The following is a 24,861-nucleotide window of genomic DNA, read 5'->3' as shown; positions in this document are numbered from 1 at the left end:
CAACCTGTATGCAGAAAATATCAGAAGAGCCAGACTAGATACAGAAGAAAGAGAAATGAAGATAGGCCATAAGGCAAGCCTGCTGCTCGGCATAAAGAAAACAAAAATAATGATGACAAAGGAGCTATATAAATTTTGCCTAAACAAGGAAATCAAAATAGTTTTAAAAATTTCCCATACTTTGGATCAAATATTGACCAGAATGGAGACTGCTATCAAGAAATCAGAAGAAGACTAGGACTGGGAAGGGCAGCTATGAAAGAACTAAATGAGATCCTAAGGATATACAATTGAACACTAAAGTTAGAATCATCCAAGCCATTGTATTCCCCATCACCATGTATGGATGTGAAAGCTGGACAGTGAAGGGAAGAAAATCAACTCATTTGAGATGTAGTGCTGGAGAAGAACAAAAGAAATGGCCTCCTGAAGATACTGTGCACAGTCAAAAAGACAAATAAATGGGTCCTAGACCAGATTAAACCTGAACTCTCACTGGAAACCAAGATGATGAAACTGAGGCTGTTTTACTTTGGCCAGCTCAAGAAAAGGTATCACTCATTAGAAAAGACAATAAAGCTAGGGAAAGTAGTAGAGAGGTAGACCACATGGCAGATGGCTAAATTCAATCAGGGAAGTCACAGCTCTGAGTCTGCAGGACCTGAACAGAGCAGTGGAGGATAAGTTTCATGGAGATGTCTCATCTACAGGATCACCATGAGTCAGCATCCACTGGCTGTTAATAACAACAAAGTATAAATAATGGCATGAACTTGCTGTATCATTGCATGAAGGACTTGTACGTAGATGGATGGTCTTTGAATGGCCTGTAAAGGAACAATTAATGACTGGAGTCAAAACTGAAAAGCATTCTGAATGGCAGGGTGCTCTCTCATTAGAGAGAATGCATTTGTGGTTTGTAGAAATACTGTGCTGCTGTTTGCCTTCACCTATACTTATCATGTATATTTGTAAATAAAACCTTTGTTATTAGAAGGTTGCCTTCCTTCTCATGGCTGCAAAACAGGAGTCAGGTGGTACCTGGGAGTCACTCAACCAAGGAACTGATTCACCAAGAGGTTGCACCAGACATGCTCTGTTGTGCACAGGCAAAAGGAAGCACTGCATACTCCTTCTGCAGTGACCCAAAAAGTACCTACAACTGACATAGTAGAAGTTAAGGCCAGGATATATCAACAACAGAATTCCCAGCATTTTGTTCATTTTTTAAACTGGTTTTATGTCTTCTGCAAAACTGAGGTAAATATCTGAAAACTGCTCAATTACTGCATAAACTAGTATAAGTAGTGTGTTGAATGAGTTGTGTATGTATTTGTGATCAAACAGCCTGTCCTTTGGGGATTTGTGTTACTGTTTGTCTGCACTTAGCTGAAAAAAAGTGAAATGACACTAGGTTTGTAAAGAGATATTTTGATGCAAAATGCAGGAAATACGACCCTCAAAAAAGCCATTTTGCATGTTTCTCTTATGTTAGATATGCTCATGGCAGCTGGGGAATCTTAACATCCCAGCAATTTAACACTTACTTTGGCATGCTTATTTTGGGATAAATTGAAATAGTAGCATTCTGAATATCAGCCACCCACTTGGAAGAAAGAGACACATACAAAAGTGCTCATAATCTTCTATCACCCTCGCCTAACAAATTTTCTGCATTTCCTCCTGCTTCTTTGGATGAACTCTCTACACTTCTGAACTCTTGCAAACCTGCAACCTGTCCTCTTGATCCAATTCCTACTCGTCTTCTAATTTCTATAGCTCCCTCTTTTCTGCCCTCGCTTCTCCATATCTTCAATCTCTCTCTCTCTACAGGCTCCTTCCCTTCAGACTTCAAACATGCTCTCATTTCCCCTATTCTGAAAAAACCTTCTCTTGACCCCTCCTCTTTGTCTAGCTATCGTCCGATTTCTCTTCTTCCCTTTCTTTCTAAGGTCTTGGAATGGGTTGTTTATTCTCGCTGTCTTGAGTTTCTTGAAGCCAACTCCATTCTCGATCCCTTTCAGTCTGGCTTCCGCCCAAGGCATTCTACAGAGACAGCCCTCACCAAGATCTCAAATGATCTTTTACTGGCCAAGGCAAATGGCCTTTACTCTGTTGTCATCCTTCTTGATCTGTCTGCAGCCTTTGACACCATTGATCACTGTCTCCTAGTTAATATACTTTCTGACCTTGGGTTCTCAGACTCTGTTCTTGACTGGTTTCGATCTTATTTGTCTGGCAGATCTTTTGCAGTGGTTGCTGGCGGTCCGACTTCTCCTGTTCCCTTATCTGTTGGAGTTCCCCAGGGCTCTGTTCTGGGTCCCCTTCTGTTTTCTCTCTACACACTGTCCTTAGGTAAACTCATTAGCTCTTTTGGTTTTTCCTACCATCTGTATGCCGATGACACCCAGTTGTATCTTTCAACCCCCGACCTTTCTCCAAGGCTTGAACAGCAAGTTTCATCATGTCTCACAGCTGTCTCGCTGTGGATGCGCCATCGGCATTTGAAGCTCATCATGTCCAAGACAGAGCTTCTTGTCTTTCCTCCTAAGCCCACCCTTCAACACTCCTTTTCTGTCTCTGTGGACAACATTTGTATTCAACCAGTCCAGCAAGCCCACAGTCTTGGTTTCATCTTTGATTCTTCTCTGCTGTGTATCCCTCAGATCCAGACCACAGCCAAGGCTTGTCGATTCTTTTTGTACAATATTGCTAAAATCCAACCATATCTCTCCGCCTCTACTGCCAAGATCCTGGTCCATGCCCTAGTGGTCTCATGACTTGATTACTGTAACATCCTCCTGGCTGGGCTTCCTCTTTCTCACCTCCGTCCTTTAATCTCTGTCCAGCATTCAGCTGCAAGCATTATCACTTCTGCCCACCACTCTGACCACATCTCTCCTGTGTTGGCATCCCTTCACTGGCTCCCCCTCCCTTTCCGTATTCAGTACAAGCTCCTGCTGTCGACGTTTAAAGCCCTCCATGGGCTGGCCCCTCCTTACTTATCAGACCTTCTTTCTCCTCACCTTCCCACCAGGGCCCTCCGCGCTAGTAGTTAATGTCTGCTGTCCCAGCCCAGGATTTCCTCTGCCCCATCTCAGATTCACCCCTTTTCACTCACTGCCCCTCACTCCTGGAACCTTCTTTCCCCGCGAGCAAGGGCCATCACTTCTTTAACCAGCTTCAAAACAGAGTTGAAGACCATCCTGTTCAGAGAAGCGTTCCCAGGCATTGCATAATTGTCGCTTGCTATTTGATGTTCTTTTCATGTCTGTTTTATCGAACCATTTCCTGTATTGCTATGTACTTTATATGTATTAGCCTACTAGCTCCACCACCTTTCCCTTCTCTTTTTATGTCATGCCTTTTTAGATTGTAAGCCTGAGGGCTGGGAACCGTCTAATTAAAAAGATTGTATGTACAGCACTGTGTAAATTTACAGCGCTTTATAAATAAAGGTTAATAATAATAATAATAATAATAATATCAGAAAGCTACTTTATAACTAACTCTGATCTGCAGCAGGGCTATGTAGTGTAGTGTATGCTGAAACTGGTTTATATCTGCTTCCTATTAGGCATGTCAACAACTCAGGCAGGCCCCACATTGAAGCCAAAAAAATTGCTTGCCTGCAGCTAGACTCCTCCAAGCAAGTCTGTGTAGGCCAACTTTCCCTTAAGCTCTGGTCCGTAAATGAAAAAGTCAGTCAGGACCTGCCCCAATTGCCATTTCTTTCCTCTTCCCCAAGTTCCTTCTTGACTTCTTGACAATAAGAGCTGTTTGACAGTGGAACACACTCCCTTGGGGTGTAGTGAAGTCTCCTCCCTTGGAGGTCTTTAAACAGAGACTGGATGGCCATCTGTCAGGGATGCTTTGGTTGTGATTTCCTGTATGGCAGGGGTTTGGACTGGATGGCCCTTGTGGTCTCTTCCAGTCCTATGATTCCACTACCCAAGGGGCGAGTCCAGAGAACCCCCTTTCCAAATGTGCCTGCAAGTGGTCACTGCAACTGCTTCTAGACTTTTTTCCCAACACTAGCCTACTGGTTAAGTGGAAATTGGCAAATGCCAGTTACAGCCAATTAAATCTTAATTGAACCAATTAAATCAACAAACTTGTTGTGAGTTCTTTTATTATTAACATATGTAATATATTTTTTCTAAAGGGGAACTAGAGGACACCATTTTAGAAATGAATGTAAAGACAGGATCCTTTGGAGAGAATGCTACAAGCTTATTGGACGGTATGACTGAAAGGATAGAGATGAGTTGAATAATGGAAACTAATGCAAAAGGCTTGACCAATCATGGACTCACTGGAACATTAGTATCAACTCATTTTTCTAGGATTCCATTCATAAAATGGTGATGGAGTTCCTTCTTGGACTACTTGGAGGACAGATATTATAGAGACTGCAAAACGTTTTGGTTTATACTAGGAAGATTATTACATAGTCCTTGTTCAGATGGTGCCACTGAACTGAACTAATATTTTAGTTTCCGCAGTATTCGAAAAAGTGTTGTATAAGCAGTACTGTATTTATGCACAAATTAAGTAAATTACAATTTAGGGCTTCAAGTTTTAAAGACCCTCTGAATACAACAGGCACAGAGAGAAGTAATGCTATGAGTTCTCATCAACTTTAAATAGTTTAGATAGAGGTGGGAACATGTGGCCCTTCAGATTTTCTGGACTACAATTTTCATAAGCTTTCTCCATTGCCTATGTTGACAAGGTTAATTGGGCCTGCAGTCCAATATATGGGCAGTGATAGTTGCCTGCCTCTGTCATAGGACACCAGCATACTTTACTTCTGTTTACAAGAGTGAGATAAATAGTTGCATGATTCTGAATGAAGTCTCTCACAGTACCATGACTGAAGATTTTTTTTTAAAAAAAAATGTTGCGGCTAATTGTGAACTATATACTCCCTTCCCTAAACTATCCTTTTTCAACTTGTTTGGAATTTGAGCAAATCACCCTTATTAGTCATGGGTACTTACCTGTACGAGGGCTCTCTTGATGACTCTGCCAATATCCTCTCTCCACTCAGGGATGTCAGGATTATGATAATCCAAATTTGGAGAAAATGATAATAACTGAGACTGGAAATATTCTGCAAATAGAGAGGGTCCACCATCAAAATCCATTTTAAACTATGCAGCCCATTTAAGCTGGGGTGGCTGAAGTGCATCAGTTTCTCAGTTTCTATGACACACAAGATAGTTCTATATGAAACTTCAGAAAGATAGAAGAGAAGCAAATATTCTCAGAAATGCAAAATTCCTGATATCTCAGGTATATCAGATACATTTTTCATTCTGCTGATTCCCAGGAGGAGCCCTCCTAGTCATTACTGCCCACAAAACAATTGGTTTTAAACACTGATTTTTCAGATGCTGAAAATATTATTTGGGGTGGGTGGGAACTCTAATATAACAGCTTTAAAATGTTATGTTTCATTCAACGGTCTAATGAAAATGTATCAAATAAGTATAACCAAAATCCACTTTTAACTTGCCTGTGGTGTAAATTCTTACGTATAGCTTGATAGTGGAGAAGTGGACATATGTCTAGTAAAATAATAAGTGAGACTTGAACCAATTCTTTTCAGGAGTAAAGAAAGATCCATAATACTTTGTCATACTATAGTCAGCCAATTCCAAAACCCATAGAAACAATGACCAAGATTCTACATTGAGGTCAATGGTAAGTAACTTCACTCATCTGTAAATATGTAACAGGGACACAATGAAGTTCTATTAGTGAATTGCAAAAATGCATAGCAAGGCAGCAGCAAGAGACCTCCAATGTGCAATGGGTGCTGCTACACCTTGGAGCATGATGTGCATTGCTCAGTCCTGTAGGTAGTATTGTACAAAGGGCACCATTATGTGATAATGTCACAGCATCCTCTTAGTGAATATGGACATTGTAAAACTGCTCGATTCTCTTAGCACCATATATAAGACCACTTACATAGATGTAAGTCTCTAACAGATACTAGTCAAAAATATTATTAATTCATACATTTATTTTATATCTTAGCCCACCTTTCTCCCAGGAGAGGTCCCAAAGAAAGTTGCAACACAAATGAAAATATCAATTATAGCACTACAAAACAATTTCAAAACACAATTGAATAAATGATTACATTAAAACCAAGCACTGAATAAGTATGGTTCAAAAGCATTTTAAAGTGCAGTGGTAGTGTGGTTTCAGAGCTGAATTATGACTCTGCAGATCAGGGTTTGATTCCCTCATTGGCCACAGAAAGCCACTGGGTGACCTTGGGTCAGTCACATCCTCTTGGACCCAGAAAACTCCATTATAGAATCATCATCTTAGGGTCGTCAAAAGTCAGAAATTATTTGAAGCCACACAGCAACAACAGAAGCATTTAGAATGCTATGGATAATGTAGAGAAAAAGTACAGAACTTTGCATTAAAAAATTTCTGCAGGAGCCAGTTATTAGCCAAAAGCCAATCCAAATAAAAGTTTCTTTGCCAGACAATGGAAGGAGAGTAGAGAGGAAGTCAGTCCAACTTTCCATCAGAAAGAGTTCTACAAATGGGACCAGCCACTAAAAAGGCCTTCTCTTGTATATTCACCAAACATATCTGGTGGTAGGACCAAAAGAAAGCCTTCCTTTGCTTCATGGGAAGAAACAGTCTTTCAGACAACCTGTACTCAACCTACATACGGCTTTTAAAGTCATAATGACACTTTATCAAAGGCAACAGTTGATTTTATACTGAACTGTAAGGGAAGTAACCCCATAGGCCTTTGCTTAGAATTCAGTGTTGCAGACCCTTAGGTAAGTAGGTTCATGGCTGCAGCCTATATCTTAGGTGAAGTCTGAGATGAGCCCAATTGAAAAAGGCAAGGAAGAAAGCAAGCAGTATAATATATTATATCAGACAAGCAAGGGGACAGAAGACTAGATTGCTTTATATAAAGTAATTTTTATCCCATCCTAAAGTATTTTCTGTAAGAAACTAAAATAAAGGAAGACAGAAAGAGAAAGCTCAAACAGGAATCAAGCCAGATGAGCACATAAATCTTCCTTCTTGGTGTTAGATTTGTAGCTTGCTTGGCAGTCTGACGTTAGACCCTCCTGAATTCAGCAGTAGTGTCCAGCAATCAAACCTTGCCAACAAGGAAATGGGAACCAGTGTTCCAAAAGTGGTTTGTTTTCTGTTGTTCTTGGCATGCTTTACACTCCACTGAGCAAATCCTCACTGTAAGTAAACTGTTTCCCAAAAGCAGGAATTATGTTTGTTAGTCCCAAGTGCAGTCATGAGTACTTAATGCATAACAAATCAGATACCAATTGTGCTAATGACAAGTGAATCAGGGTATTGCAATTCATGAGGCACTAAGTAATTATTTCCTAATCAAAGGACTGCAGGAGAGCAAGGTTAATTTTAATGCCAGACAAGTTTATAAATGAAGAGAGATGGACTAGTTCTCTAACCCAGGAAACTGTCAGGAAGATGGAACTGTGCGTTGTGAGTCTTGCAATCCATCTTTCTTAATGCTATCCCAGTCTATTCTTCTCAATCTTACATTTTTACCCTTTGAGTTACATGATCTCTGTCCAGAGTCAGCCTAAAAGATATTTTGCTGCCTGAAGCAAAGGAAATACCCCCTAGTGTTCTATAGTGAAGCAACTGCCAGCTAACTCTTTCTTCAAAACTGACAATAGCATAATATTTTTCATTGTACTGAAGGCAGCAGGCTACCTCAGGAGACAAATAAGAAATAGAGTGGAATTCTCTCCTTGATAGTCCCCCCTTGAATTCCTTTAGGTCCACATCAAAAACTGGCTGCCTAAAGCAATGATCTCACTCTGTCTAAAGCAAGGCTGGACAACTGGGGAACAGTAAAAATCCACATTAGACCCCAGGAGATCTTGGAGGGCTACACAACTCCACAAAAATGTTTGTCCCCAAATACCCTCTAGAGTGCGTCAGGGGCATTTTCCCCATGAGTTTTTTTGGGACCATTTTAGACCAGGGGAAGGATGTGCTTAAACAATGGCCTCTCTTAGGTTTATAATGGTCCAAAGAGCCCCAAAATCTGATGAAAATGGTCCATTGCCTAGGGGACATTTGAGAGCAATATATATATATATATATATATATAGAGAGAGAGAGAGAGAGAGAGAGAGAGAGAGAGAGAGAGTAAAAAATGTTTTCAGTTTATTTGTTAATCCCATGGGAGCCCTGAAAGGGAAGGTGGTGGTCAAAATCAGCCTTGGCCTAAAGGTAAGGCTGGCCTAATCTCAATTTATGATAGCTATCTTGACTCTGCTAGGTCACATAATGTTACATGGGATATTTGAAAGGAGAGGAATCTTTGCCCATCATCATTGATTGCATGTACATGTCTATAAACAGCTCACATGCACAACCCTCAAGCAGTTTCCAGTATCACCTTAAAAATACAGCAATACAATAAAACAGAACAATGCAACATCTGAGAAAGTGTACTGCATTTCTCATGCAATAAAATATGTAAAAAGAGATGGCCAGATGTTACAAGAGAACTAGAGAATTTGACCCATCAATGCAGAACACTGGTGGGGAAGGTGACTGGAGGATTCAGAATCTTTACGTCAAGGTCCTCAAATAATTTTTATTAAACTAGACTTCTCCATCTTTGCCTGAAAAGATGGAGAAAAAACACTTTCTGATTATATGATAAAAACTGATGAATGCTGTCTGCCTTTAGACTAGATTTCCAGTCATTTTTGACATCTTATTGCTGGAAGATCTGATTACGCTTCTTATATTCTTCTGCACATTGACAATGTCCAACTTTATGGAGTGGTTTGGCAGAACAAAAAATAACAGTGAAACTTAAAATTATGCACTTCGAGTTAAAAGCATGATGCCCAGTACATGTATATTAAGACATAAAGACAATTTTATGAAACTGCATCCCAATAAACAAGACCCAAAAGGGATTTGAGAAAGAGAAATGTCTTATTCTTATTGCCCTTCAGCAAGGACAGCAATTTTGCCATATGCAATGCAGAAAACAGAATGTGATTTTTAGAAATGTCCACAATCCAAGAGAAAGAAATTAGGCAAGAGACCTGCAGCAATTAGATAGTTTTGTGTATAATCTCAGCTAGGGCCAGCCTTGTCATGCAGCCAAAAGAATCAACTGAAGGAAGCAACTAAGCAGGGGGATATCTATGGGAGGAGAGCAAAATGAGACATTGCAGAGAGTGATTGTGGATTGTGACAGCAGGCAGATTAGAACTTTGACACTAGCCAATGGAAGTGAAGCCAGCAAATGGTGGGGGCTACTCCCAGGAGTGAGTATATAAGAGGGAGGAGTGGGTTTGAAAGAGATTGATGTTTATTGTACCTTGAGGGGTGAAGAACTGTTGAGGCTAGGTTAGGCTGCTGTGAGGGCAGTTTGAAAGAGTTTTAGGTACTCAAGAAAGGGATGAAGAGTATCCTTAATTAAATTGTAGTGCCCCGCAGGAGACATTTGGTGACTTGTGGAATCACAGGTAACCAGAAAGTTTATAAGATACAAAGTTCAATAAAGGTTCTGTGAGAACTTAGTCTGTAGGGAAACATATATAAAGCTATAGAGAATTACAAAAACAAGCTAAAGAATCTGTAAACATGTGTAACTACTAAAGTATTTATACACCATATGAATTGTGAACACCATCCACTAAAGAGATACTGTATTTAGCCTAATTTGTAAATAAAATTCTTACTTTGTTTTAACAAGCAGCTGTCTGAAGTGATTTCAGAAACACATTAAAAATGCTACCAACATCGAGAAAAGTCTTTTAGGTTTGGAACACATTAAACAGTGGATATGTGGATGTCAAAGAATAGTTGATGCCAAGCTGGGGGGGGGGGGGGATTTGAAACCTAAAAGGCAGGCATCTAAAGAGAGTTATAGTGCAGTTATAGCGCACTTAAGGAGTTCCTGCTTCGAGTCTCACAGTGAAGAATTGATGGGATAGTGGCCATCACCTTCACAGTGAAACACTGAAAATTATTCATATCTAGAAGTCTTACATTGGCTGTGTTCACATTCCTTTGGTAACTTCATTTGTCCCTTTTCTTTGAATACCTAAACTATATTTCTAAGTGTTCAACTCAATTTTTAAGATACTGCAGTGCTAGAAATTTGGAGACTGAGGGAAAATTTCATTGGAGGGGCAGAATTCTAATGTGTAGGCAATGACCTCCTTCCCTCCACCACTGTAACTGTGACTTAGATAGCACCAGAGGATGTGGAGTAGGTGTGGTGTGATAATTCAAGACCCAAAGAGCATTATGCTGTCCACCAGATACTTAGGCCCATTACAGATGGTCCATATAGTATGAGCAGAGCGCATACTAGGGTTAGGAAGGGGCGGTGCTTCTGCACTCCCTAACCCTAGTGCGCGCTCTGCGCGCACAAAATGGCGGCGGCCGTTCCACATGGCCGCCGCCATGATGACGTCACGACCATGCCGCCTCTATATGGGGCGGTGCGGATGTGACGTCGCTCCGTGCCCGGGCGCTTAGTGCACCCTTTGCGCGGAGGAGGAAGGAGCTCCATTTCGGAGCTCCTTCCTGGTTTGCGCTGCTGGGCGCAGCCTTCACACGGTTGCGCCCAGCGGTGCAAAGGAGAAAGGGGCCAAGCGGCCCTCTTTTCCTCCTCCCCGCCGCCGTGGGGTGTCCTTGGGGCTTGAAGCCCCAAGGACACCCCTTTCCAGGCTGCGGGGAAGTGGCCTTTTGCCGCTTCCCCGCAGCCCGGAAAGCGGCGGATCGGGGCCTCGGCGGCTGCCGGTCTAGCCACTGAGGCCCCGATACACCGGGGAAAGGGGCAGGTGCCAACTGCCCCAAACGGGCGGTCTGTAACCCGCCTTAATATCATGGCCTATATGGATTGCCCAAACTCTTTGTTTTGGCAACTTTTTGCCTGCACAACTCTTTATTTGATACCAGATTTATTTCTACATCATACAGGTCTCAAATTATACATTCAAACATCTATACCCAAGCCAAGTGAATGGCCACTGGAAAGTGGAATACCATTTATTCAGGTCCAAAACTTGGATTGTGTGTCAGACAAACAAACATACCTGATATCACACCAGGAATAGCCCAACTTTATGTAAATATGTGGAATTGTGGGTTTTGGTCCAAACTAACCCCAAGTGAATGATTTGGTCAAAAAATCTTGGATTATCCACAGCAGCAAATAGTAGAAATGGAAAATTAACAGTGCTGCTGCTGATGACAAGCACAATAGAACACAGGGGTCCTATAGCATTACTGACCAACTTGAAATAATGAAATGATGTTTACATAAACTACTGATTGATAGCTTCTTATTCTGTGGGATGGACATGCCATTCTGTGGGATGGACCATATCCTCAACTATAAATTGAAATCACTTATAAGTCAAGGGCAGGTTTGAGGGTCAAAATTATGGATTTTGATATGACCTACAGATAAGGATAAAATTTAGGGGCATACAACAAATGATGTAAATGATGAAGCAGAGGAAAATTATGACAAATAACTTTTAAAATTTTGGCAAGAGTAACTGTTTGTGCTCACCCTAAAGAATGGAGGGATGAGTAGGGAACTCTATGGTAAATGGTAGCTGTGTGATATGTAGGGGAGGGAATCAGGTAAAGGCAAAGAAAAGAAAATTACCACTATGTTAGCTGTGATATAGCCTTCATCTTTCATGTGATAACTTTGCCTGATTATAACCCAGAAAAGCTGACAAACATACAGAAATGTCTCATTCAAATCCATCAGAGCCTGATTCCTCTTTGCCCTCCTTTGAACCATAATTAATATGTTTCACCAGTTATTCACAATTTAAAGGACTGGGAATATGATATCTGAATATAGTCAATGTTACTAAAAATTGTGATTGCTAAATGTACACACAGAAATATTATAGGGTCTCTTGAATGAGCCCATGTTTGCTTACCATGCACAGCAATATCCTTGGTGTCCTGGATAAGAATATTGCCAGCTGAGACCTGTACTGTGACAGTGTTCATTCCTTCAGTGGTGAAAGTATAAGAAATGCTGCTGTCCAAGGTGATGAATGGCTGCAAAAGTCACATGAAATCAGTGTCAGTTCATTACTATGTTCAGTGTCAATTCATTAATACAGTGGATCTCAAACTTTTTACCCCTGTGAGCCCCTTGCCATGTACATGCGAATGTTACACACACCCTTGATGTAGTAATAATTGTAATAAAGTTTATTTGGTCATTGACCAGCAAACCTTGATGTAGTATATAAATAAACATATTTTGTTTGTGTAGTGTGCATATTTTCATTTGCCTCACAGATAGCATCCTAGCAATACTGCCTCTCTCTCACACACTGGACTCTTATGCCACACACACCCTCTACTTTAAAGCCTAGCTCTCATGGTCTCTACCTCCTTTCATCATTTCCCTCCTCCACCCAAGAACCTGTCTCATAGTCAGCAAGGGGCATGCACCTGTTGCATCAAGCACAAAATGTACAGAGAAGCTGAGCAGGAAACGCATAAAAAAGGGAGGCCAAATTGGCTATGCCTGAGATTGGAGGAAGGCATAACTGGAGGAAAGCACAGAGGTGGCTGTAGTCTTTTCAGCAGCCACATTTTCCTCCTTCCTTCTCTCCCAAACTGAGATGGCTGGCCTCTGCATACCTTGTGATCACTAAGGGGCATGTGTTTCTACTGTGCCAATGATGGAACCTTCAGAGAAGCTGAGTGGGAAATGCATAAAAAAAGGAAAGCTGTTTTTTTCCTGTGTCTTTGGTAGGAGGAACAGATATTGCTTTTGCAGGTACAAATCAATACGCACTATGCATACACATACACACTGCCCTGTCCTCCTTTTCCCATTTGCTGTACTTGCAAGCTGATTTTTTCTTGTGGCACACTTGAGCAACTATCATGCCTACTGTTTGAGAACCACTGCATTCACCACAATTTCAAGTTTTGGGAATATGAAACATTTGAAATATACACATGTGACTCATGCCAGTTTTGTCATGGATGTATCAATTTTATTGATGTATTTGCTGTTGAGAAATAGGTCTATGAAACCACTTTCTAGTAATCTTTAGAAGCTGTGCATGTTATCTTCAGTATCATATTTGTTTCATAAGTGGACATACAAATGGAGAATAAATAGTAAGCTTCATTTCAGAAGCAGAAGACATAATCAGCACATAAACAAATAGACTACTGCTCAGAAGAAGTTAGAAATCCTTCACATTGTTCTATTTCCTCTTCCTCTAAGATAAAGCTGTTCATTTGCCCAAAGAGAACACGGAGCTTGCACTAGATAGAATAAAACATTGTCTACTTGCTCCAGAGGCTAGGACACAGAGCAGTGGATTCTATCGACAGGAAAAGGGATTCCGCCTAAACATTAGCAAGAACCTCCTAATGGTAAAAGCTGTTTGACAATGGAATATGCTTGATTGGTATATTCCTATCTAGCAGAGGGTTGGACTGGGTGGCCTTGTGAACTTTTTCAACTCTGATTCTAAGCTAACAGTTATGGCAAAGGAATCTGGAGGATGATGAAATGGACATGAAACAGAGGCAGGAAGTGCTCTGACACACACCTAACATTGTATTACAAGTATTAAGATATATATCTAAAATGGTTTATGTAAACCAGAAAAGGCTAAAACACAACACAGCTCTCAGTGTTCCTCAGCAATGACTATTATAACTGGGGCTGCTTGGAGTTGCACTCCAACAAGATCTGAAAGGTCACATGATTCTCACTTCTGACATAAAGTAAATGATGAAAATGTGAATGCAACACATACACAAAGATTGCCTCCCTCTGAGATGGAGAGGGTGCAACTTGTGGGAATGAAACCCTGGTCTCTCAGAGTCAAAGTCCAGCACTCAAACCACTATATCACACTGGCTGTCCAGACTTGATTGTTTTGATATCATTACATGCTTCTGGGGTTTTCTCATTCTATGTCACTTTATTCTTCTTAACCCTGATACTTTTTGTGAGGGACGGATGAGGTGACAATTTCTTTTTAAATTCTACAAAACTTTGCAGATATAGCTAGTACTGGGGGCTATAGTACTCCTTTGAAGTCAATGGAGGTAACAGAGTCCAACATTGTTTTAAAAATTGCTCCCTTTTCTTGATGGATGTCCTTTAGATATGGCCAATTTCACTTCCATCACAGAGTTTTAATATTCAGGTAGTTCCTTTGATTTAATTCAAGCACTGAGGTCTGGAAACTAACTCTAAATTAAATCAAGGAGTTTAAGGTTCATTTGCTCAAAATCTATTAGACAGCCAGACACATTTATTAAACTGGACCTGTGTTAATCCAAGAAAATTGGCCTTTTGGTATATTGCTAAAGCAGTGGACCAGCACTTCAATACAATGGCTCTATCTAAAAAAAAAAAGAAATTAGAGCCCTATTTAGAATGTGTTTAAAATAGTGTTGTATACTGCAGTGGCACACTTCAAGAAGAAAAATGCAGTAACTGTGTGATTCTACAAAGAAACTAAAAAGTCACTGCTGCCTGCCCCATTTCTATCATGGAGTTTACTACATCAGGAGGTGGCTGATTTGCCCAAATACAAATCAATTTTTACTACACACTGTCTTTATTTAATCAGATCATATAACTAGTAGTGAAATGAGTATGAATGTAAATTTCATTCTTACACTTTATTAAAAAATCAGTTTTCTCATTGTCCAGAGAGATTATAAAGGTTTTTAAATGCTTCTCTCTCTCTCTCTCTCTCTCTCTCTCTCTCTCTCTCTCTCTCTTTTGCAACATTGAACATTTTTGATGAAAATTTCATGAAGGTTGGTTTTGTTTCTTTGTACCAAACACTGTGGAAAATACCTGGTGATTCAAAAAGAAAGCTGCAAATGTTGTTCTTACTGGCTTTTTCATTACTCTTTTTTTTTAGTCATCCTGTAAATTTTGCCCAAAACATGTTTTTTTGCACAACACATTGTGGTAAATGCAAAAATTTTGCACAAAATGATGGCTGAGATCCTACATCAAAGATGTAGTTAGGACTATATAACCATGTATATTCTCCTGACCTGGCTCCTCAAACCTACCTTAACAACCAGCAATTGCCCTAAGCAATGGAAATCAGGTCTGGTGATCTGGTGGTCAAGGTGTCACAGGATAATATTTGCCTTTGACTGGCAATATGCAGCACAATGAGAAGCTGTGACAGTGGTTCTGCTTCTGATTGTTGCACTGGATATTTCTGGGAAGAGGGGACTAGAAACATTATCCTGATGCAACCTAATTGCCAGCAGAAGAGACTTGGTGTGTCTGCTGGTCATTAAAGCAGGTGTGTGGGGATTTGAAATTCTGTCAGTAGTGCCACAATCATAAATATGAATACCAAAGAAATGAACAGTTTGAGCTTAAGCAGCATAACTGATCAACAGGATGCCAGCCAATGTATTTTGCATACGACTTAAGGAAATGAGCAGTTTGAGCTTAAGCAGCATAACTGATCAACAGGATGCCAGCAAATGTATTTTACATACGACTTAAAGAATTTTAAAACTTTCAGAACACTTATCTTTTTGTTCTTACATTGGGGAGTGGTGATGGGAACCTTTTTTATTTTAATGAGAAGTCTCAGCCTGTCAAAGAATTCATCTCACAGGAGATTAAGAAATTTTAGAATAGTTTCTGCATCTTTAGCATTGAAGGACAGTTTCTCCACCCGATCACTGCTCAATTTAATTGTTTTTGTATGTAAAAATTGTTTGGAATGTAGAAAAAAAGAGGAAGGGAGAGGGAGTTAAAAAGATAAATCTAGCACCAGCTTTAAGACTAACTGATTTTTATTTTAGCACAAACGTTTGTGGATATCAGTCCACTTCTTCAGATACAATAAGGTGATACTAAAGCACTGGGCTATTAGGCATATAATTTTGAGAGTGGGACAGAATTTAATTGGTTCCAGAAAGGTGTAAATCATGACTCTTGCCCTAATTTTTTATAGGGCTATACAAGGAAATTACAAAGAAAGATTAGAAAGAGTTGAATCACATTTAAAAATCCAGTACATTAACAGAGGTATGAACAAAGATACTGTTTTTATGGCACACAACATAAATTAATGCATGGGCCCTTGCTACTGCACATATAACAAAATTAATTTCCTCAGATAAGGTTTTGCCCTCAAGGGAATTGACTTTTTATTAGCGTATTTATTCTTTTGTCACGTCAATACTAACTGACCACTGTAAAGATCTGAAAAATTTGTATCAGTCCACATAGTTCCTTGAAGATTTAGGGTGGGGGTCACAAATTGCATCTTTCTGGATTCTATTACATTCTATCCCACACCCAAAATTATATAAATATGCATGATAACTTGAGGCTTTTCTATATCACTCTGTATGACATCTGAAGAAGTGGATTAATATCCGCTAATGCTCTTGCGAAAATAAAATAAAAAATCTATCTTAAAGGTGCTGCTACATCTCTCTTTCTTCTCCTTTTCCCCATCCTCTTTTTTAATGCTACAAGAGACTAACATTGCTATTTCTTTGAAAACTGTTTAAAAAGTGTTAATCATCACATGTAGAGAAATCAATGTGGCTGTAGAAGAAAACAATCTGAAAACCTGCTGACCACATGGCAATGCAAATCAAAAGCAAGCTTTTTGGGCCTAGCTGGTTTTCTCATATGCGAAATGCCCATTCCAGCAGAATTTGATTGAATAGCTCCCACATTCTTCCATGACAGCAGCTAAAACAGGGGATTGCATCTCAATCCATACATAGCAACCTTCACAACCCACAGTTGATCTTTCTTTTTTCTGTTCAAAACAGAAATGCAGTGTTTTACCAGTACTAATGGCAAAATCGACACAGCCATTTTAAGGCTATAACATCAGCAGTATATTCCCAGAGTATTTCATATCATGATTTATTGGACTCGGATTGAATTTTAAGAAGGCAATAAGTTCACCAAAGTTCAGAATGGATACAGTGGCATGTGGTGCTTGATTAGTTGCATCACTATGGGGCTACATCTGTAAAGATCTCCAGTGTTGCAATCAAGCTTTCCAAACTGCACATTCAGATAGGAACAGATCCAGGAAGGTATGCATTGCATGACAATGCCAAAAGCTATTTTGCTTTGAAGCAGGAGGAGGAGGAGATAGGATTTTGTAACTTTTATCAAAGATTTTTAGACTTTATGATTACAAATCAATGGTGATATAAAGAATTCTAGGATTAATCCTCAAGACACATGGGCTTCATGGTGTTCCTGGGGTTTTCTGCTCCCAGAGAGTGCATAAGTAGAGTTGAGAGAGTAATAGCTGATTTGACCTCTAAAAGAGCCCTCAGGACACAATGAAGGCAGAAGCTCTGGGTCCACAGCAGTTCTTCAATAATTGTTTTGGCTTCTGTTGTGAATCCATGGAAGTTATCAGAAAATCCTCAAGCAATACTGTCAGAATGGCAGTATTACTTAGCATTCTGTTCCATCACTTCATGATTACTGTCATTTTGAAAGGCCAGCTTAAAACTGTCCTCTATTCTGGTGTCACTTGCTTTGCAGTTTAAAGACTTTATATTGTGTAAGATTGTACCCATGAATTGGAAGCATAAGATTTAAATTGGAGGGACAAAAATGCAACTGCAATTACATTTGCAATTTCAAAAGGTAAAGAGGGAAATCTTGGTATGTTTGAAACTGTCATGCTATAGAAATACCCACCTTACCCTCTGAGTAAGGAACTTCTATATCCAACCATCCTCTTCCTTAGATTATTGTGTGACACCATAAATGTCTTTTAATATGATTCTTAGAAGTATAGTGCTATGGCATATAATTATAGCACTGTACCTATAGGAAATCGGTGTCATGGAAAATTCTAAACTAAAATCTTTGGGCAGCTTTCCTATGTCCACATCATACCTGCAGGGACATACCCCCTATGTCCACATCATACTTGCACTATGGGGGCCATATGAGAGTATTTTATGATCTGATTCTAATAAGTGTAGTGGAGATCCAAAAGAGCTTTCAGCCCACATTTACAGATCTTTTCTAGAAACTCTCCAGTCATAAGTTACAAAACAAGGTTTTTTCAGCCACAATTACAGATAGAGCTGCTTCTTGCTTGACTTTCCAGAACCACTGGCATATAGGCTATAGGTATGTCAGCGCAACTGCTGGGGTCCAACAACCACTGTCAGCAACTCAAACGAGTCCTGGGGTGAAATCAGACCTTTGTAGCAGAGCGAGCAATTTTAGAAGCAGAAGCGTGGCTCCAAAGTCAATTGGGATAACAGCAACTGGATGTCTTCCAGAAACTGAAGCAATGCAGGAACCTTCGGGGACACTCAGCAAAACGATGCAGGACTTCTACTGACAAAACACCAGAGAAGCAAAGTCTCCTGAAGTGCTCTTTATTCACAGTGCTATAACACAAATTCAGATCTCCAAAACTCCAAACCATACCAAACCAACTCCTACTACAAACCCACAAGCTATCACTTGCAACCCCCTGGGTTTATTTAGACTCCAGACCATGTGGTCTCCCAAACCCAGTGAGTTCCTGTGTGTAACCATGTCACGTGTCCCCTGTGCAATCCAGACACACGGTTTCATCATCCATGGCTACGTGCACTTAGACACTGAAGTGTCCTTGAGCCAATGAGCATCAGCTGTGCTGATCAACCTTGTCCTTCTGCTGAAATGCTCATGGTCAAACACACACACATCAAGCATTTCCCTGTGTGCTGTGTTTTAACCCTTCAAATTCCTGACAAGGCAGAATTTAATAGCTCATTTATAGATTAGCCAAATTGCCCAGGTTATATAATGTACCTACCAATACTGAAGAAGGGACTTAATGTAAGAGAGCACCTGTACAGATGTTTAGCCATAGAGAAGGGCCAATGACTGGAGAAAAAAGTCTTACCTAAATCCCTAGAGAGCTGCCAATCAGCATAGACAACACTGAGTTAGATGGACCAATAGCCTGATAGTGTAAGTAAGCTTCTACATGTCACTAACCACAATTATGCTACAATGGTTTAGTTCTCAGATTTTCTAGCCAGAGGAAATCCTTTTTGCATTGATGTGTCTGTGAAAGAAATATTGATTATCTGCCATGAAAGGTCTGCATGTCTCATATGATGCAGGAGAGTGCTCTAGGGTTCAAATTCATTCTTTACAGAGTGCAAGCCAAATTTATAGGACTCAAGATAGTCCATATGAATTCAGAATATGTTTTAGAATATCCTCAGCGCCCCTAGAATGGCTGCTCATTCTGAGGGAAGATCAGTGAGTTCTAAATTTACTATATTTTATGAAAACTTTTCTACCAAGACATATTTGTCTCACTGAGAATTTCAGATACACACTTGACGAACCTCAGCACACTGTTGAAACAAAATATGAGTTCTTACCTCAACCCAGAAATTAGAAAAAGTAAGTAATCACTAAAGACTTATTTTAAGAGGAAGAGGAGGGGGGGAGGAAGAAAAGTCCTTAGTATCAGAAGAAAAAAAAAACTGTTTTGTCAAGATTCTGTAGAATGAGTGACTGAATGTTGTTGAAAATGCAACAACACTTTTGCCTTTATTTTTCTGGTGTGTCCCCAAAGGCAGGAATAAACAGCACAAAAATACAAGAAGAGAGCTGTTTGTGATCTTAGCTTGAAATCACAGATGCCAGAAGTTATTTGGTCCCTAGCGACGTCAGAAAGCTGCTGTACTGGATTCTAAAATTCTAAGGGCTGACACTGAAAATATTGGAAATTCTTGTCTAGTCACCAGCAGTTTTTATATGCTATGCAGAAAGTCCAGTATTATTCAGTTAAGGTGCATAATTCTGAATTCCAGTAATAACAGTGACTTCTAAACACAACATTCCAATAATAATCAACTACATACTGTAAGTACTATAGTACGCAAATATCAAAGGTCAGGAGGCAAAGAGAAATAAAGGGAGAGTAAAGTGTAAAGTCCAGAAAACATGGGTGCGTTACAGACCGCCCCTTTGAGGTGGCCTGTAGGCGCTGCTTTCCCCGGTGTATCGGGGCCTCAGCTGCCAGACCGGCAGCCTCCGAGGCCCCAATCCACCGCTTTCCAGGCTGCGGGGAAGTGGCAAAAGGCCGCTTCCCCACAGCCTGGAAAGGGGTGTCCTTGGGGCTTCAAGCCCCAAGGACACCCCGCAGCGGCGGGGAGGAGGAGAAAGGGGCCTCTTGGCCCCTTTCTCCCTTGCATTGCTGGGCGCAGCCATCTAAAGGCTGCACCCAGCGATGCAAACCAGGAAGGAGCTCCGAAATGGAGCTCCTTCCTGCTCCGCCGAAAGGGCACACTAAGCGCCCTGGTGTGGAGCGACGGTGTCATGTCCACACTGCCCCGTATAGAGGCGGCGCGGTCATGACGTTGTCATGGCGGCCCCCATGTGGAAGGGGCGCCGCCATTTTGTACGGACTCAGTCCGTACTAGGGTTAGGGGTGTCCGGAAGTGATGCCCCTTTTTAACCCTAGTACGGACTGAGTCCGTACTTAAAGGCCCGTCTGTAACGGGCCAAAGAAATTTTTAGGACAGTAAGATAAAATTATACTGCATTTATTGTAGTTTAGTGTAGAACTCTTTGGCCTGAATCCAGTTGCTATTTCTGAGTAAAGATAAATGATAAAGGTTTTCCCTTGACATGAATGTCTAGTTGTAACCAACTGTAGGGGATGATGCTCATCTCCATTAATAAGCCAAAGAGCCAGTGTTGTCCAAAGATGACTCTGGTGGTCATGGCCAGTATGACTCCACAGAATGTTGTTACCTTCCCACCAAAGTGGTACCTATTTATCTACTTGCATTTGCATCCTTTCAAATTGCTAGGTTGGGAGAATCCAGGACTAGTGACGGGAGCTCACCCCATCATGTGGCACTTGGGCCTTGAACTGCCAACCTTCTGACCTTACTGATAATCAGAATTGGTGTCCCTATTTCTGAGCAGACCTACTGAATAAAGTGATCATGGGATTTAACATTGATATAGAATCAGTTGATTCAATGGGATTTACTCTGGTTGGGACAAGTAATAGGATTTAGGCTTTTATGTGGATTAAACCTTTCAAAGAAAATAAGCACTATGTTACATTATATTATAGGATCAAACCTTTGTGTTGTTTCCAAACCACCAGAAGTAGGTCAGGGTACCCGACTGATTAGGCCAAACTACAGTGGTAAGATTGACTTCCTTATTTCTGATGGCCACAAAGGGAACTCTCAAATCGACACGTTCCACTGGACCTGTGGGGAGATAATGAATGGTATACTTTACAGACGCATTAATAAAAAGATATAAAGGAACTGTGAAGCAGCTTTGAGACTCAGAGACTCCATCAACAGGAACTATTTCCCACAGTAATGGTCTATGATAGCCATTTCACACAAACATTCTACACGGTAATGTCTGCAATCAATAGGTAAGATGCAGGAGTCCTTAGGAGTTTGCAATTTAGTCTTTTTTGCTTCACTGTCTAGTAATAAGAAGCTGGCCACCCGCTTGCAAAGTACTTACTGCTCATTTAACTCATAAATTAAAAGGCAAATTCTATGGGTGGGTTCTAATTTTACACATTATACTCAAATACAGACATATGAGTACAAATGCACCCATATGTCCTGTCAACTGTACAGACTGTGTGTGTATGTGTGCATGTGTATATGCATTGTAAGCAAACATCTATGTTTCAGGGATGTTTTCTCAAAAACCTTATTCTTTTCCAGATGTAGTGTCTTAAATGCATTCCAAAGGGACATGTCTATATTCTTCAGAATGCTGCATATGAATTAGTAGTCATGCAAAGAGGAGGTACCTGAAATACTTTAGGCTACCATTTACATAACTAACTACTATACCAAGACCAAGGAAACTTTCCAATATTATTACTGTCTTATAATACAAGATATATAATACTAACATATTATAATATTATTATAACATTATTGCTATACAATATCATCACCATAAGATAAAAATCTCTTTCTGGGAGAAGAGTAGAGAAATATCAGGGATATTTGAGCTGGGGGAGAAAAAACAAATTTACTGGCAGGTAAAAAAAAAGGCTGACTTACAGATACCCAATGCACTCCAGTGCCCTCAGAGTAAGGCAGCAGATGGCAGGGGATGCTTTCATATCAAGAAATTAGGCAGTTAGTTTGTCACCAAGAGGGGACAAAAAAACAGAGAGAGGACATAATGAAAACAGATGGGAAAAAATCTGACGTTTTAAACTGAAACTTCAGCTTTCTTTCCATCTGGTCCTCCCTCCACCCCTGCTCCTTTTGGTTATTTCCATGAGTGGAACTGAATTTTAATTTGTCATTGTTGTGCAGTGAGCACATTTAGAACTACTGATTATTTCTTGTGGTAGCTAAAATATTACAGCCAGGTAAACTGCTCTAATTGCAAGCTGGTTGGGAGAGCTCACCATTCACTCATTATTACTGTCTGGGACAGTTTCTAATACTACATTTTGCATGCTTAAGGTGACTTTTTGAATTATTTTTCAGTGCATACACATTAAAAACCATATATCTCAATGTACAAACTGAGCTGGGCAAGAGATCTATATTGTGAGATTAATATGTGTTCTTAAAGTCCCAAGGAAGTCATCCTGTACAACTTTGAAAACTTCTATAAAACACTTTCCCATGGAAATTTACTGACCCCCCCCCAAACATAAATAAATGTATCTGACTCATAATGACATTGTTAATGAAAAAGTAGTCTACTGCATAGTCTTTGCAGCATCACAAGAAGACCCAACTTTTAAAAAAGATATTTGAATATATAATTACTATGGATGCACAGACCTCTCTGCTCATGCCAAAACTGTTTCGATTTTTCATGCAGCCCCTGTATGAGTGCATGAAAAATATTTGCATTTTTCTATTATATTTACAAACTACTAAATAAAATGCTTTCTGCACATTTCATAAAGGAGCCTAAAATACATAAAATTAATAAATCAATGTAAAATAAGAAAATAAATCAAGCACAGAATAAAAGCTAAGGAGAACCAAATCAGTAATGCAATGATCTAAAAAAAAAAAAAAAGAAAGCACCAGCGCTATTTTAAAAATGAAAGATCAAAAGCCAGGTCCAATAAAAGTATGTTTACCTAGGGATAAAAAGATCACAACATAGGTGCTAGACAGGCCTCTCACAAAAGGACATTCCATAAGTAGGGTCCCAATGCTCTCTTTATTATCAACCACACAATTTCATTATATGGGAGTTTGAGGAGAAGGGCCTTAGGAAAGTGATCTCAGGGTCTCCATAGGTGGGCAGAAGATGCTCCTTCAGGAAACCTGGCCTTAAGCTGCTTTAGGATCTTCAAGGCTAAAATCAGCACTTTGAATTACAAATTACAATATGATGCAACCAATGAATTGTAGTTCATGGTCATATATAAGATATTGGACAATTTCAAAGGCCACACAAATGAAACATTGGTTATAACTGGGGGGTTATAAAGGGTGGATAATAGTAGCAAGGCTAACTTGCATGCAATTTGGTCGATGCTGGGGTTTTTTTAAACCTCTTCAAAGGGCCCTTGTGTATTTCACTAGTAATTCTGGGTTCAAGACCATTTACTCACAAACTACTCGAAGTATCTAGCAATCCTTCCACAGCTTGAAAAGTCTTCTCCAAAGAGAAGATGGAGATAAAATATTGGTATTTCCCATATATAATACCAAAGAGTTTAGAAGCCAAGGCTTGGCATTCTGTTAAGTAAGCTAGATAGGCCAAATGTACATCTTCATGACTCACTATTTTGTAGAGAAGGAAAGGATATTCAAAAATATTTATAAAAATTGTTAAAAAAAATTTCTCAATTATCAAGAAGCCTGGTGAGAAAAACAACAACAGGACTGATGAGAATATTCAAAGTTTGGAACTTATTCTATGCAACATTTATACATGGTTGTTTTCAAGAGAAAAATAGTTGCCTTTGAAGAAAATGCTGCAGTTGGGAAATGTATATGTAAAATGTACACATGGTGGCTTTGAACAGAAAACAGCATTTTCTGTGCAGGGAAAAAAGTATTTTCTGCACAGAAAATAATAAGAAAATGATGTCTCCTGTGTAAAATAACCATAGACACATTTTGTGCAGCATATGTTCTGCAGAATTAATACTATTCAAAACTGCACAGTTTTCAAAGGCTTTCTCATAGCAGGAAGGGCATTACGATTTTCTACTTTATTTGAAAAGAAAATTAGTGAAAAATTTCCATCCCAATTTTTTAATTGTTATATAGACTAGTATTCTCTACTGACTATGCAATGATACACTCCACCGCACCCCCACACCCCCCAAAACCCACCTTTCGGCTGCTCCAACCCCCACAGCCATTTATTGCTCCTTGTGGGAGCCCCTGAGTATGAGTCTCAGAATATGGGTGTCTCTCTGTACATTCACCTATACAGGAAGATAGCTGGATGCCTCTCCAATCTTTTCCTCTACTGTTCAGTAAATGGCTATGTTGCGATGTTTGTGTTTGTGAGGTTGAATCATCACATTTCAGAATATCAGAAGTGACAGGATGTCATCCTGTCTTTAAGTGACAAGATGTCACTTCTGGACAGCATTTTGGCCAACATGCTTAGTTTTGCATGCCTGGGACCAGCAAATCAAAGCAGTTTTTTTGTTTTGTTTTTTTATGAGGGGTCTGAAGGGCTTCTAAAAGGATTCAGGAGATACACTGTAGCAGGGGTAAGCAACCTTTTGGAGCCGGGGGCCGGGTTGCTGTCCCTAAGACGAGTCGGGGGGCCGAAGCCGAGGGGTGGAG

The 24,861-nt window shown here is 40.0% G+C and overlaps 1 protein-coding gene across 1 annotated transcript in view; it reads right to left on the bottom strand.

The window, feature by feature from the left end:
• Positions 1 to 24,861, bottom strand: part of SORCS3 (sortilin related VPS10 domain containing receptor 3) — a 654,782-nt gene that overhangs the window by 36,991 nt on the left and 592,930 nt on the right. The window contains exons 20-22 of the mRNA XM_089508329.1: positions 21,176 to 21,309; positions 11,979 to 12,102; positions 5,004 to 5,116 (exon numbers count right to left, since the gene is read on the bottom strand). Of these exons, the coding sequence (XP_089364455.1) occupies positions 5,004 to 5,116; positions 11,979 to 12,102; positions 21,176 to 21,309 (371 nt within the window). The remainder of the gene's footprint in view (positions 1 to 5,003; positions 5,117 to 11,978; positions 12,103 to 21,175; positions 21,310 to 24,861) is intronic.

This window comes from Sceloporus occidentalis, unplaced genomic scaffold (genome assembly GCF_023333645.1).
Source record: "Sceloporus occidentalis isolate IW3139 unplaced genomic scaffold, rSceOcc1.0.p SCAF_2, whole genome shotgun sequence".
Classification (NCBI taxonomy): Eukaryota; Metazoa; Chordata; class Lepidosauria; order Squamata; family Phrynosomatidae; genus Sceloporus; species Sceloporus occidentalis.
The sequence above is the reverse complement of the archived record's forward strand: the minus strand, read 5'-3'. Positions and strand labels throughout refer to the sequence as shown.